The sequence below is a fragment of the Eschscholzia californica genome, unplaced genomic scaffold (assembly GCF_041429995.1).
Source record: "Eschscholzia californica isolate CP2 unplaced genomic scaffold, dmEscCali1.0.p SCAF_1, whole genome shotgun sequence".
Taxonomy (NCBI): Eukaryota; Viridiplantae; Streptophyta; class Magnoliopsida; order Ranunculales; family Papaveraceae; genus Eschscholzia; species Eschscholzia californica.
Genome location: NW_028238198.1, coordinates 65,230,636 through 65,242,719, shown reverse-complemented (window position 1 = coordinate 65,242,719; position 12,084 = coordinate 65,230,636). Strand labels below are relative to the sequence as shown.

The following is a 12,084-nucleotide window of genomic DNA, read 5'->3' as shown; positions in this document are numbered from 1 at the left end:
TAATTATCATGGGTTCTTGAGAAATTTAGGTTTAATTTCTTGTTCATTTTTCGAATAATTGATTTGTTTCTAGATTTCTTCTTTAAGTAGTCCTGTGATTTTCTCTGCTTTTAGTAATGTTATTAATCGAGATTTGGTTTATTTTGATGAATTGTAGTGACTGTTTTGGAGGATGGAACAATTGTTGATGTATTGCCAACAACAGATCACTTCAATAACAACACCGAAATGAACGAAACAACTCTCTCGGTTATTACTCAATTGGAGGAACTTATCCCAGACAAAACGATCGAGGAAGTGAAGAAGCTGAAACTCATAGAAGAAAGTAAAACCAATTGAGAAATCGCCTTCGTTTTCAAGTATGTAAACATTATTCTAATTTCTATTTTCTGTGATTACTTAGAGTTATAGATTCATATCAAAATTTCTGAGACTGACAACATAATAGAACAACTCATGTGATCTGAAAGCTTATCTAAATCTTGCATTTTGAACCCCTTGATGTACTCAATATGAAACAAACCCGAATCTTCGATTTGGGTTTTAGCTAATCAGATATTCACAAAAAATCTAACCCATTTTTGTTCGCTAAAAAATCACCAATCTCGCCATTTTTGCACTTTTCCGCAGCTATATACATTGTCGAACTCTTACTTCTATTTAGAACTCTACACCAATCTCTTCTTGGTGACTGCAACAAAATAGATCAAAGATTATCAAAATTAATATTATGGGGTCAAACTTGAGTAATTTTAATACAATAAGAATATCCAAATCTTGCCTTGTGCCGACAAAGAGGATGATCGGGTCTTCTTATGACAACAATGGAGTCAATTTTCTCCGGGGACCCCATTTTCCACCTGCAATAAGGGTGTGGTACCTTTCTTTTCAAGTAGATACTCACTGTTTCCCTCTTACTCTTATCGTGTCGAACATTTTGCATATAGTAAATCAATGGTTTTTGGCATGGATGCTTAGTATGGCTCTAGTGTTGAATGCATAAGCAGTATAATCAGCTCTCTTATACCAATTCAGGAAGGTTCTTGTTGGCGTTTCTAGTTCTCTAGGTGGCATTATACCCCATGAGATGGAGATTGACCATGCTCGTTTTTTTGTCGTAGCAGATTGATTGTTGCATTATACTAGACGGATCAAATTTGATGGATTCAAAAAGGTGGGCGCTCTCCTGCTCTCTTCATTTTAGGAAATATCGGATCGACAACATTTAAATGGTGCAAAGAAACGAGTGGAGCAACTGGGTGAGCAGCTAGAAGACCCAAGAAGTCTCCATATACATCATACTGCAACACTCAAACAAGTAAAGAAAGCTAAATTGGCAAAACGAAGGTGAGTTTCCATATCATTTGTATGAGATATGTAGCACAAATTACAGAAAACTAAACACCAAATTACTCAAAATTTGAATAGTGTTATAGAATTGTTTGCGCCAGCATTTTGGGCTGTTGGCAATATTGTCTCCTTTGACTTTTCTGGACCTTACGACTTTACAAGGCGTCACTAGAAAAAAGATGCTAGATTTGAGTCTCCCACCAATGTGGAAATCGTAAGGAAATCGCGTTGAGTACGCATTTTAGGATTGTCACGGCCAGCCCTCTAGGTTGCTAGTGATTTTATCGGCTTTGGCACCATCAGGCCTCACGGCGTAAAAACACGTCACTAGGAAGGGTGCTTAATCCCTTGTAAGGGGGCACCATACTTTGCCTCTCACCGATGTGGATTTCTTAAAACAAATAGAAGTTAAAGATTCCAGAATTGTTATTATGACTGTAAATTACCTGATGAAATCCACTCTCTCTGGTCAGTGGTACGGCGAGTTCTGCCATACAATCCAGGTTACCTGTTCATACATTTGTCTTGTATCTTCTATTCTTCTCTAAAGCCATGGCTAATGGATAACTTATAGCAAACCCACCTCCTCCATAAGCCATTGCATATGAGAAAAATATATTTTGAACATGGCTTTCGGAAGAACTCCCAATATAATAAAACTGCTTATGATCATACTTCGAGAGAACCCTCCCCACATTATCTGCAACAAAGACAGTATCGTCAATTCATCATCACCCATTACAGACCACCTCACATCTTTTATACCTAACCTCACTGTCTTTGAAACAATTCTAAGAGCTGATCTTGATCCTTGACGATTCGAGTATTTGAATTTTGATGTATCCCCAGATATATGAATTGTGGGTAACGGTTCATTTCTCCGAATTCTTACTCTCGTCTACCCAGACAATACCTCTTGTTACTCTAGGTCTCCACCATTGTTTAATATATTCTTTTCTCTGTTCTCATAAATTTGATGATGCAGCAATACAGAAGAAAATGTGTTTTAGCTCTATATCAAAATAGTGGATTGTGTTTAGTGATTGAGATTTCGGGTTCTGTTCATCTTCTTCTTGTTCTTGATTATGAGGTAGTTTAGACTTGGAGGAAGGATTAATGAATTTAAGAATAGAAGAAGAAGAAGAAGTCTTCTTGGGGTTGAAATTTTTTGTTCAACCCATTTAGTTTCTCATTCTTATGATGACCTTCTGATTTGGTGTTAGTTGTATAACCAGCTCCCATTTGCTTTAATTCATGAAAGAAGAAATGAAGGATATTTTCAAACACAAGAATAGGCATAGAAAGTCAAGAAATTTGAGTAAATGTTGCAAAATTGGTAGTTTCCATCTAATTGTTACTGTTAAAAGAGGATAAAATCGAACAGAAGCTTGCTAAAATTTTCATCGTGACGGTAAGAGTAATAACTGAAGAACTTAATCGAAAAACCAACTGGTATTTCTGTTATAATGTTGTGTTAAATATACACGGCATTGCTTGATACATATTGAAAAAAAATGCTAATTTATCGTCATCTTCACCAAGTAGGCTCTAGCCATGTCCTAGTGATGGGCAGGTTTTACTTTCACCTCCTCCTTATGAATAGATATCAGTTACAAAAAGAGTGCAGATTGACAAGGCTTGCTTCCTCTCTTATTTCTCCTATGTTTGTCGACTTTATAGATTACAAAACAAAGCCTCTCACTGCAAAGAAAAAGAAGGAAAAAAGGTAAGAAGAAAATGGGTAAAATACAGAGAACAAAAGGTAAGAAGAAAATTGTAGATGATTTTTAGGCAATCTATTGTTCACTCTATTTTCACAATTTTAATATCGGAGGTTTATGACAAAGTATTTTTCATGTTTATGAATTAAAAATGACAGCAGAAGATTAGAAGGAATGAAGTATAATGGTACTTGCATTTCCACTAGATTGATCTTGTTGAAGTAAATATGAACTCGCTATGTCGAGAAATTGTAACTAACAAAAGCGGTAAATACTTGAGAGAAATGCAAAATATTTACCTGCTGGCTTGTTTCTTTCGTGAATTTAATCAGATTTCTTCAAGAGACTTAACAGCACCCCAGCACTTAAGCTAGTTGCTACGAAACCAAGAGAAACTTCAGTTGAGACATGGAAACCTGCAGGAAATGAGGTACTTGAATATCTTTACCGAGCCGATAACGAAAGCAGATGGGTCTGCCAATTATAAGATTACAGAGAAACTTGAAAAATAATGGACTTATTATGAACAGAAGATAATCTACCAAAGAAATCCAAGATCATCTTTGATCCGACAAAACCGAGTACAATGGCAATGGCAGGCTGAAAAGACAAATATAGGCAGTTTCAGTTAGTAACTTTTTGAACCTCAATAAATGATCAGAGATACAGTTTAAAGAAAAACGAGTCTGGGAGAGAGAGATTTGATGGTAATCCTACTAATACTAATATGATATGGCAAACGAATCAACATCTTCCGTGTCATATAAAACTTCCATCATTTATGTGGTCAATAAATGTTCATGTTTTGAGACTTGGACAATAGATTTCAGAACGCCAAATTGGAGCATTTCTTAAGGCAGAGGTCTTAGGGAGAGTCGCACGAACAATTGTGAATGCCTAGAAACAGGAAATGTTAAATCATATTGCTTCTCTTTAGGTTTCGAAAAAGAAGTTTACTTCTCTTGGTGATAATTTGGAGAAATAGGCAGGCAAATGGATTACATTCTTAAAAGTTAAAACCACAAAAATTAGGATCAAAAGAGCAAGATACATCAAACTTCTCCAAGACTTGTACAATATAACATATGGTAGTCCTATTTTCCCACTAGGTCTTACATAAAGAAATTTGCATAATAACTGACAAGACCTTAACCACTAAATTCATATAGTCAACAATTCAATATTTATTTGATCGAACTAAGTGAAATATTACCTGTAAATACTCCAACTCAGACATACTTGCGGAAATAAGAGTATATAGCGATCTCAAACCTACATTGGATTGTAAACCAAGTAAACAAACACAACATTCTTGAATCCTTTTAATTATAGATGAGAGTCAATTTTTATATTTCCCTTCTTATTACAACTTATAGCAGCTTTCTAGTTAAATGATTGTCATAAATCCCTAGAAATGAATGGTACTCAGTATCCAACAGAGAGGAGCTAAAGTGCAGCTTAAGCCTTGTACCCAAATACAATCAGAATTCTAGCACCAAATTCTTCTCTAACTATCTTAACGTTATGCTCTTGCATATTAAACACTATCAGAATTCTGACAGGAAATACTTCTCCGACTGTTATGCCCTTGCCTACTAAATACTATCAGATTATTATGAAATTTAGTAATGAAGGATATGCAAGAACAACTGGACTATCTTGGTTCGAGTTATTTTCACAATCTAAGTCTAATATCTTACAGAGAGATGAGATGAAGATAGCATGTTTACTGAAACAGGACTGAATATGTAAAAGATAGAGAAAAGAAATTACCTAAGATGGCAAATAAATTAGAAGAAAAAACTATGAGAGGATCTCTTGTGACACCAAAAACTGCTGGTATGGAGTCAACCTACAAAAATTGGAAAAAATGAACTTATATTCACATGTTGATATCAAAAGCCAACAAGAAAATGAATGCTTTAAATGGATAGAAGAAAAAACGTACAGCAAATGCAATATCACTGAGCTCAATAACAGCCACTACAAGGAGTAAAGGTGTAGCCTGCGCAAAATGTTTGTAAGTCAACGAAATCCCACCAAAAACAATGCAACTTTAAACATAAAATATGCTAGTTGATCATTATAGAACTAACATAACCTACAAAGGCATTTACTACGATTAATTAGTAGTTTTAGTCCTACAAACAGAATGTGGGATAAACACGTTAAGACATTGATCTGAGTATATAATCTCACAAACAACTTACTTTCCAAGCATCGTCCTGGAATGTGAAGAATCGATTGCCATCATAATCAGCTGTTAAATGAATAAGAAACAGAAGAATAATTACTCCTCTTTGCTATCTAAGATCATGGAGAATGAACGTGGTACAAAAGAGATCGCTAGTTTTCATGTTTATGTGCATCGATGGAGAATAAACTCAATACGAGTAAGAAATATGTAATTGATTGCTCAACTCATGATTAACATATGAAAATTGAAATGGAGGAAACAGTTCAGAAAACTTGAGGTATACAACTTACACGTAACTGGGATAAACTTCTGGCACGTCTTCACAATAAAGTTGTCAGACAGATCAGTGTCATCCTCTCCTCCGGCAAATAGCTATACGAAATAAAAACTGTTTAAAGGATAGGAAGAATAGACTTTCCTAGATAGTGGCCTCAACAAACACGCATCTAATATTTAGGAATGTAGGATCATTGGAGGGGACACATCATGTATCCAACCAAATAAGATGAACAAATATGATTAATGCAAATGTCTACGAATGCATTCTTTATCCCTTTACCAACAAACGAAAATAAGTTAAAACATTCGAGCATAATTTACAATATGTATATATATATATTACATCATATACAGTATACTGTAATGTGAAGGCCTTAGGAACCACTTCGTAACAAGGGGGCTTGTCTCAAGAATAACATATCTTTGATGACAATGATTCATGGAGGAAGATCAATTTGAATTATCAAACACTCTACAGAAAAATCCTTAACTGTTACAGTTGTTGCTTTTCAATAAATTTATTTATCCCTTCAACTGCCGCTTTCTCCTATAGACACCACTGCTCGGTGCTCAATTAAGATTTTAAGGCAGTCATCTGACTTCTAGGGCTATATTAATGCATAATAAGTGTTTTATAATGAAGGGATAAACAAAGTCATAATCAACAAAGTAAAACAAGGGAGACGTACAACAGTTAATTCATTGGTTCGTCGAGAAAGTGTACCTTGTATGATGAAAATATAAGTATCGCAGCCAAAAATAAGTTCACTGCCTCAAACCTCTATAAGAACAATAAAGTTATATATTTTAGTGCTGAATCTAACAAACCGAAGACACACAGACATACCCATCTTAATAAAGATGGTATTGTAAATCTGGAATTAGCTACCTGAAGAGTTGCAGATCCAAGAAGTATCAGTGATAAGCGGAAGATAATAGCACCAGCAATACCATATGAGAGCACCCGACTCTGTATTTTGATTTTTGAGACAATAAGAACTCTTAACATTAAATATGAATATCAATTAGAACAAATAGTAGTAGAATACAGTAATATACTTAACACAAACAGCTCAGACTCAAACGCTAAATTTGCAGATAACACAGCACCTGATACATAATTGGCACTTTAAAGTACTTGAAAATCAATACAAATACAAAGAGGTTGTCCACTGACAAACTTTGCTCAAGTAGATACCTGAAATGCAACATAATAATTTAGTGTCATCCTTGCCTGAACTTGATGCTTGAAGCAGCATTTAAGCCATAAAGGGAACTAAATAAAACAAACAAATTATTGCAACTCCAGAGTTAGTGGCCTTGCTTTTCGACATTTACTAGTACTTTTTTTGGCATGGGAGTCAGGGGAAGGGGCAGTAAAAACCCATGTGATTAGAGATAAAGAAGCCAATCAGGGATGACATGGATAGTCCAATCTACCTTTAAAAGGGTAAAAAAAAGTTGGAACAACAATGTTGATATTATTAAGGTTTATTTACATGACTTGTGACATGAAAAACACATGATATGGAGAGATCCATGTTCTGTGCATACCCTGCAAAAAACTCGGATGCCTTGCCAACTCCTTCATTCAAACCCACACCAACACCAAAAGCCACTGCAGTGCACACCTACAAGTGAAATTTTTTATTGAATTCAATTTTGAGACTGGAAGTGTAATCAATAAGTCAAATCAGTTTCACTGACTATAAATTACTCCAAGATACTTACCCATAAAGCAACAGTCCTTATAGAAGAAGCGCGACTAGGTTCGGCCTCCTTGATGTTTTCATCTTGAACGCCATCAGGAAGCGAAATGTAAGTGTCATTATCAACAGTATCAGTGCCATTAGATGATTCAGAAGTGCTCATTTTTGTTTCTTCTGCAGAGTCCATTTCACCATGATATTATATTCAGACAGACTATAGGGAATCTGCAGAATCTGAAATGTTTCGTGCAAGTCACTGACACAGATAAGTAATTAAATTAGAATGTCAAAATGCCCGCAAACACTCAGAAAGTGCATAAGCTTTGCAACTTTATTATAAATTGTTACATGTAAGACAGTACTACAGTACTCACATCAAAGTTGAAAACATCGTTTCACCTCCGAAGTTAACAAGTAGATAGAAAGATTTAAACTCGAAGAACAACTGCAAGGTAGAACAAAGATTACGTGGCAGGAATATAGTACGATACCAGAAAGTTTACTTGTCCACGCGAGTGGTCTGCATTATATAAGTTCAACAGACTTTACTGAAGCCAGCGGCTCCACATAGGTATGAATATCAGTCTAACAAAAAGGGCATCTAAGAATGCTGTTTGAGGAGAGTCCACCCAAAACCCGATGGCGATATGATCCAAGTTTAAATAGGACTACTTTGCTAGAAAGGTTTAATTAATGGCCATTGACTTGAACTAGTTTATTTAACTAAGACACAATAGATTAATACACTGTCTTGTGTAGTTGTAATCATCATATCCCTTTCTAATTCCTTCACAAATTAGGCTGAATTTGTTTTTTCTCTATCTATCTAATGACAAAGTTTTCTGTTCAATTAGATGTCCCCTACCTCAATTCACATCCCAGTGAGCTTCTTCTCGCTCTTTAGTTTATCTTAGATTCAATAGTGCTATTGTTTATCATTGTATAAAAATCTCAATAAATCAATAAAGACTAATAAACCACATATATATATATATATATATATATATATATATATATATATATATATATATATATATATTCTGTATAAAGACATAAAAACAATAATTGCATCCTTATAGAATGAATAATGAGATGAGATTGGTTCAAACAAGTTAACATCTCTTCACCTGAACTAGATAGATCGTCTTCCTGTTGAGTCTTTTTAGAACATAAAACTGGTGAAATGAGAATTCGACGAATAATCCTATCTGTAAAAATTCAGAACAAAAACACATGAGAAATCTGAGAAAAATATACTGGTTGAGATTCAAATTGAAAGGACTTGCCTGAAGAAACAGATGCATTATGGTGGTGACAATGATGTGGTAAAGATGTAAGCGATGTCCGCAATGGAGATTGAAATTGTAGTGAATATGGAGATGAAGATGGAGAAGAAACCCTAGAAAATGTAGGAAATAACTTGAATGGAGTTTGGATTCCATTACTATAGATAATAGTAAAAGGGAAAGTTGTCATTTCTTTTAAACAATTATAGATTTCTTGGTGTATTTCTCTTTCTCTTTCTCTCTCTAGAATTCCTTCTTCTTATCCCCTCTCCACCACCTCCCTTCCTCACTTTCTCTCTCTATACAGTTGAAAATCACTTTTGCTGCTATTACCATGAGGAGATAGATCCGTCAGCAAAACTTACTGACACTGTTATATAACCTTGACTTTTTTCACAACAGAAAGGTTTTTTTTTTTTTTTTAATTTGAAGGTAAAACTATTATTTATGAATAAAAGGTTTACACCCAGGGAAACACAGCTGCAACATTTGAGTACAACAAGTAGAAATATAACTTTAAGGTGCTGTTTGTTTTTTAAAATTTTCAGATCTAAAATCTCAATTCAGATTTCAGATGTTTGTTTTTTTGTTTGACAAAATCTGAAACATTGGCTGACTAAATTAGACATCTGAATTGGCTGAATTAAGACCCAGTTTTTTCAGACTTTAAAACAAGTCTGAAAAATCAACCCAGCTGCTGAAAAGTAACAAATGACAAATATACCCCCGCAAAAACCTAAAATTACTCTAGTTTCATCTTCTTCATTTCACCACCACCACCACCGCCGTCACTGCCACCACTAACACCACCACCACAGAACACAACAAAAAAACAAGAGCACACAGTGCCAATCTCAAACACGCCCTAACCACCACCTCAACACCATCACAACAAGATGATGGGCTTTCTGAACGCTCTTCGTCCACCACCACCACCACCACCACCACCACATGAAGGGCTTGTTAACCCTTGTCGGATCTGGTGAGAGCTATCTTGTCGGAAACCCTCGTTAGATTCGGCGTCAATCTGGCTTTGGCTAATCTTCTACTATAGAGAGAGAGGGAGAGAAAGAGAGCAAATACAACAGTCACCACGCCATCAAGCTACAACTTTTGGTCTTCGATCTAAGTCGTTTCTAAAGTAAAATGGGAAGGTACTCGTTTCTGCAACTATGGAGGATAGAGAAGGTAACAAGATCTTTTTATTATTATGTGAATTAGGGTTTAGATGATCTAGGAAGTAGCAGCCGGCACTTTGAGAAAGAGGACAGGAGAGAGAAAGGGAAAGTGAAAAAGAGGACAGGAGAGAGAAAGGGAAAAAGAAAAATTAAAGATAGGGTTTTTTTGTTTCCTTAATAATATAAATGGGGTTATAAATGTAATTTTTCCTTAGTCAGATTAAATGATTCAGATTTGGAAAACAAACATCTTACTCAACCAATTCAGATTCATCTAATTCAGTTCAGTCAATTCAGATTCAGCCAATTCAGATTCAGACCTTCACAAAAAAACAAACACAACCTAAGAGATATTTGCTGTTTGGACTCCCTTTCATATAATCCACTTGCTGTTTGGACTCCCTTTTTCCAGAGTTGCATTTTGGACTCCCTTTTGACAGAATCAAAAGGGAATATTCCGTTTATGAAGTTAAAGTTAAGATAATTCCTACATTACCCTCACATAATCAATATTGCAATCAAGACTCCCTAGTTTATTTAACTCAACAACTAGATGGTTGCCACATGTACGGATATGATGGATCCAATTAACCAGACCATAGCCGGTCTGACCCGACTCTACCTGGGTTGGTCGTGAATGTCCACTCAAGTGTATTTCCCTTTCGTCTTCATCGTGAGTTCTAAGCTCATCTTTTCTCCATTACAATCCTAATCCAAAGAAATCAGGAAAGAAGATGGTTGAAGATAGGAGACCAAAGAATCTTCAGGTAATGTGATGAATCTCTCTCCCTCTCTATCTACATGTCTCTGTTAATCTCAAACCGATTTTAGGGTTTTTGTTGTGGCTCTCTCTCTTTATCCTCTGCATTTCTCTTAATCTCAAATAAAATTAGGGTTTTTTTTGCAGCTTTCTCTCTCTATGTACATATCTCTTAATCCCAAACAAAATCAAGGAAGTATATTCTTGTTATGTTAGGGTTTTTTTCAGTTAATTTTCAGATTAACACTTTCCTCTAGTAAGGATTACAAAATTAGGGCACAAATCCTGTACCTGTTTGTTGCAAAATCAGAATTTGGAAACTATATATCTTAGTAGTACTAATAATTTTACTTGTTTAATACCATATAGTATAAGAGATCTGACGAAAATTGTATCCCTTTAATATGTGGAATTGTTCTAAGTTGGACAATCTTGAATTATCAGATTATTTGGATGTTAGGTTTTTTCAGTTATGAAAGGGTTTGTTGCATCATCTTCAACCAAGCTATTTAAATTTGAGTTGGAATTTTGCCTCATAGTTGGAATTTTGCCTGATAGTTGGTTCAACAAATGTTTGCATGATTAGGCCATGAATCAACTTCAACTATAGTAAGATTGATTTGATTTTGTTCATTTTGCAAGGAAAAGTGTTCAATATGTGATCAAATTGGCCATGAATCATTCCATTGCCCATGGATGTACTCAAGATGCATTAACGGCAATTGCAATGAAATTAGGAAATTGGGGATGTCGGCTAGACCTCATTCATTTGGAAGGAAGTTCCTTTCGTGTCAATTTCCCGATTGCGGTGCATTTCAATGGTTGGAATCTGAAATCGAAAAAGCAAATTCGTCAGCTTCTTCATAGTCTACAAGATCTGTATACCAAGAAGGTTGTTATGGTTGTGGAAAAGTTAATCATTACTTGCAAAATTTTCCTTGGAATTTATCTCCTTGTTATGTTGACGGATGCACCGGCAAAATGAAGCTCCTAATATGTAAGAAGATTCCTAACAACGGTATGCCGTTTCTGAAGTGTCTAAAGTGTGACAAATTCATGTGGGTGTCTGATGCCCTCTGAATGAAGAAAAGATCGGAAGTGGAAATCAATCTTGAAGATATATGCGAGGAAGTTGTAAAAAAGTTGAAATTGCGTGCTTAATGTTATAAATCGTGAATGTTATTTACGTGATATCCGGTGTTAACTATGTAATAGATTGATCCAAATTGTGTCTCATGTTATTTATGTGTCTAATGTTATTTATGTTTTTAATGTTTTGTTGGGGTTTGCATTTGTGTTTTTAATGTGTTGTTGGGGTTTGCATTTGTGTTGTTGGTACTGATATTCTATATACATTCATGTTAAATTGTTATAGTATATTTGTGTTTCATGACTGATGATGGGTCGTCTTTTGGGTTAGACATACAGGATTACACAATGGGATCCATCTCTTAGCAATTACATGAAGGTTCATCTTTTGGGTTCGTTTAAGTTTTTTAGTCTTATACGCGGAAAATTGAAAAGAATGAGTTTAGTACATAGAAACCATTTGAGTAAGTGTCAACGTATCCGCTTGAGCATGCTTACTGTAAAGGCTCAGCTAA

At 35.1% G+C, this 12,084-nt stretch overlaps 1 protein-coding gene, 1 long non-coding RNA gene and 1 pseudogene across 9 annotated transcripts; 1 reads left to right on the top strand and 2 right to left on the bottom strand.

Annotated features, from left to right (window-relative positions):
• Window positions 1-442: 442 nt before the first annotated feature.
• LOC147568297 (uncharacterized) lies at window positions 443-2,592 on the bottom strand (annotated as a pseudogene). Its single transcript, XR_015234160.1, has 4 exons — window positions 2,556-2,592; window positions 1,797-2,428; window positions 782-1,301; window positions 443-691 (listed from the first exon to the last, which is right to left on the bottom strand). The product of XR_015234160.1 is annotated as an uncharacterized LOC147568297 (transcript).
• A 191-nt stretch (window positions 2,593-2,783) lies between these two features.
• Window positions 2,784-8,892, bottom strand: PDE149 (integral membrane TerC family protein). 7 transcript variants are annotated; one of them, XM_086654754.1, is made up of 16 exons: window positions 8,543-8,858; window positions 8,384-8,464; window positions 7,631-7,701; window positions 7,279-7,512; window positions 7,102-7,178; window positions 6,658-6,745; window positions 6,437-6,517; window positions 6,272-6,328; window positions 5,559-5,640; window positions 5,282-5,331; window positions 5,020-5,076; window positions 4,845-4,923; window positions 4,285-4,343; window positions 3,614-3,671; window positions 3,371-3,487; window positions 2,784-3,051 (listed from the first exon to the last, which is right to left on the bottom strand). In XM_086654754.1, the coding sequence occupies exons 4-15, from the start codon at window positions 7,441-7,443 to the stop codon at window positions 3,396-3,398; spliced, it is 945 nt and encodes a 314-aa protein (XP_086510880.1). In that variant the 5' UTR covers window positions 7,444-7,512; window positions 7,631-7,701; window positions 8,384-8,464; window positions 8,543-8,858; the 3' UTR covers window positions 2,784-3,051; window positions 3,371-3,395. The 7 variants fall into 7 exon arrangements, with proteins under 7 accessions (XP_086510880.1, XP_086510881.1, XP_086510876.1 ...); XM_086654755.1 differs by lacking the exon at window positions 7,631-7,701 and having other exon boundaries at window positions 7,279-7,490; window positions 8,543-8,892; XM_086654750.1 differs by lacking the exon at window positions 7,631-7,701 and having other exon boundaries at window positions 7,279-7,430; window positions 8,543-8,892.
• Window positions 8,893-10,355: 1,463 nt separating this feature from the next.
• Window positions 10,356-11,871, top strand: LOC147568295 (uncharacterized). Its single transcript, XR_015231012.1, has 2 exons — window positions 10,356-10,487; window positions 11,123-11,871. It is a non-coding gene; the product is annotated as an uncharacterized LOC147568295 (long non-coding RNA).
• Window positions 11,872-12,084: the final 213 nt, after the last annotated feature.

Excerpts from the sequence above, each read along its gene's own strand:
- PDE149 (XM_086654750.1), bottom strand. The coding sequence starts at position 8,732 with ATGACAACTTTCCCTTTTACTATTATCTATAGTAATGGAATCCAAACT. Across the intron at positions 5,641-6,271 it reads TTATATTTTCATCATACAAG|CTATTTGCCGGAGGAGAGGA; the intron begins GTACACTTTCTC and ends TATTTCGTATAG. Across the intron at positions 3,488-3,613 it reads GATGATCTTGGATTTCTTTG|GTTTCCATGTCTCAACTGAA; the intron begins GTAGATTATCTT and ends CATTTCCTGCAG.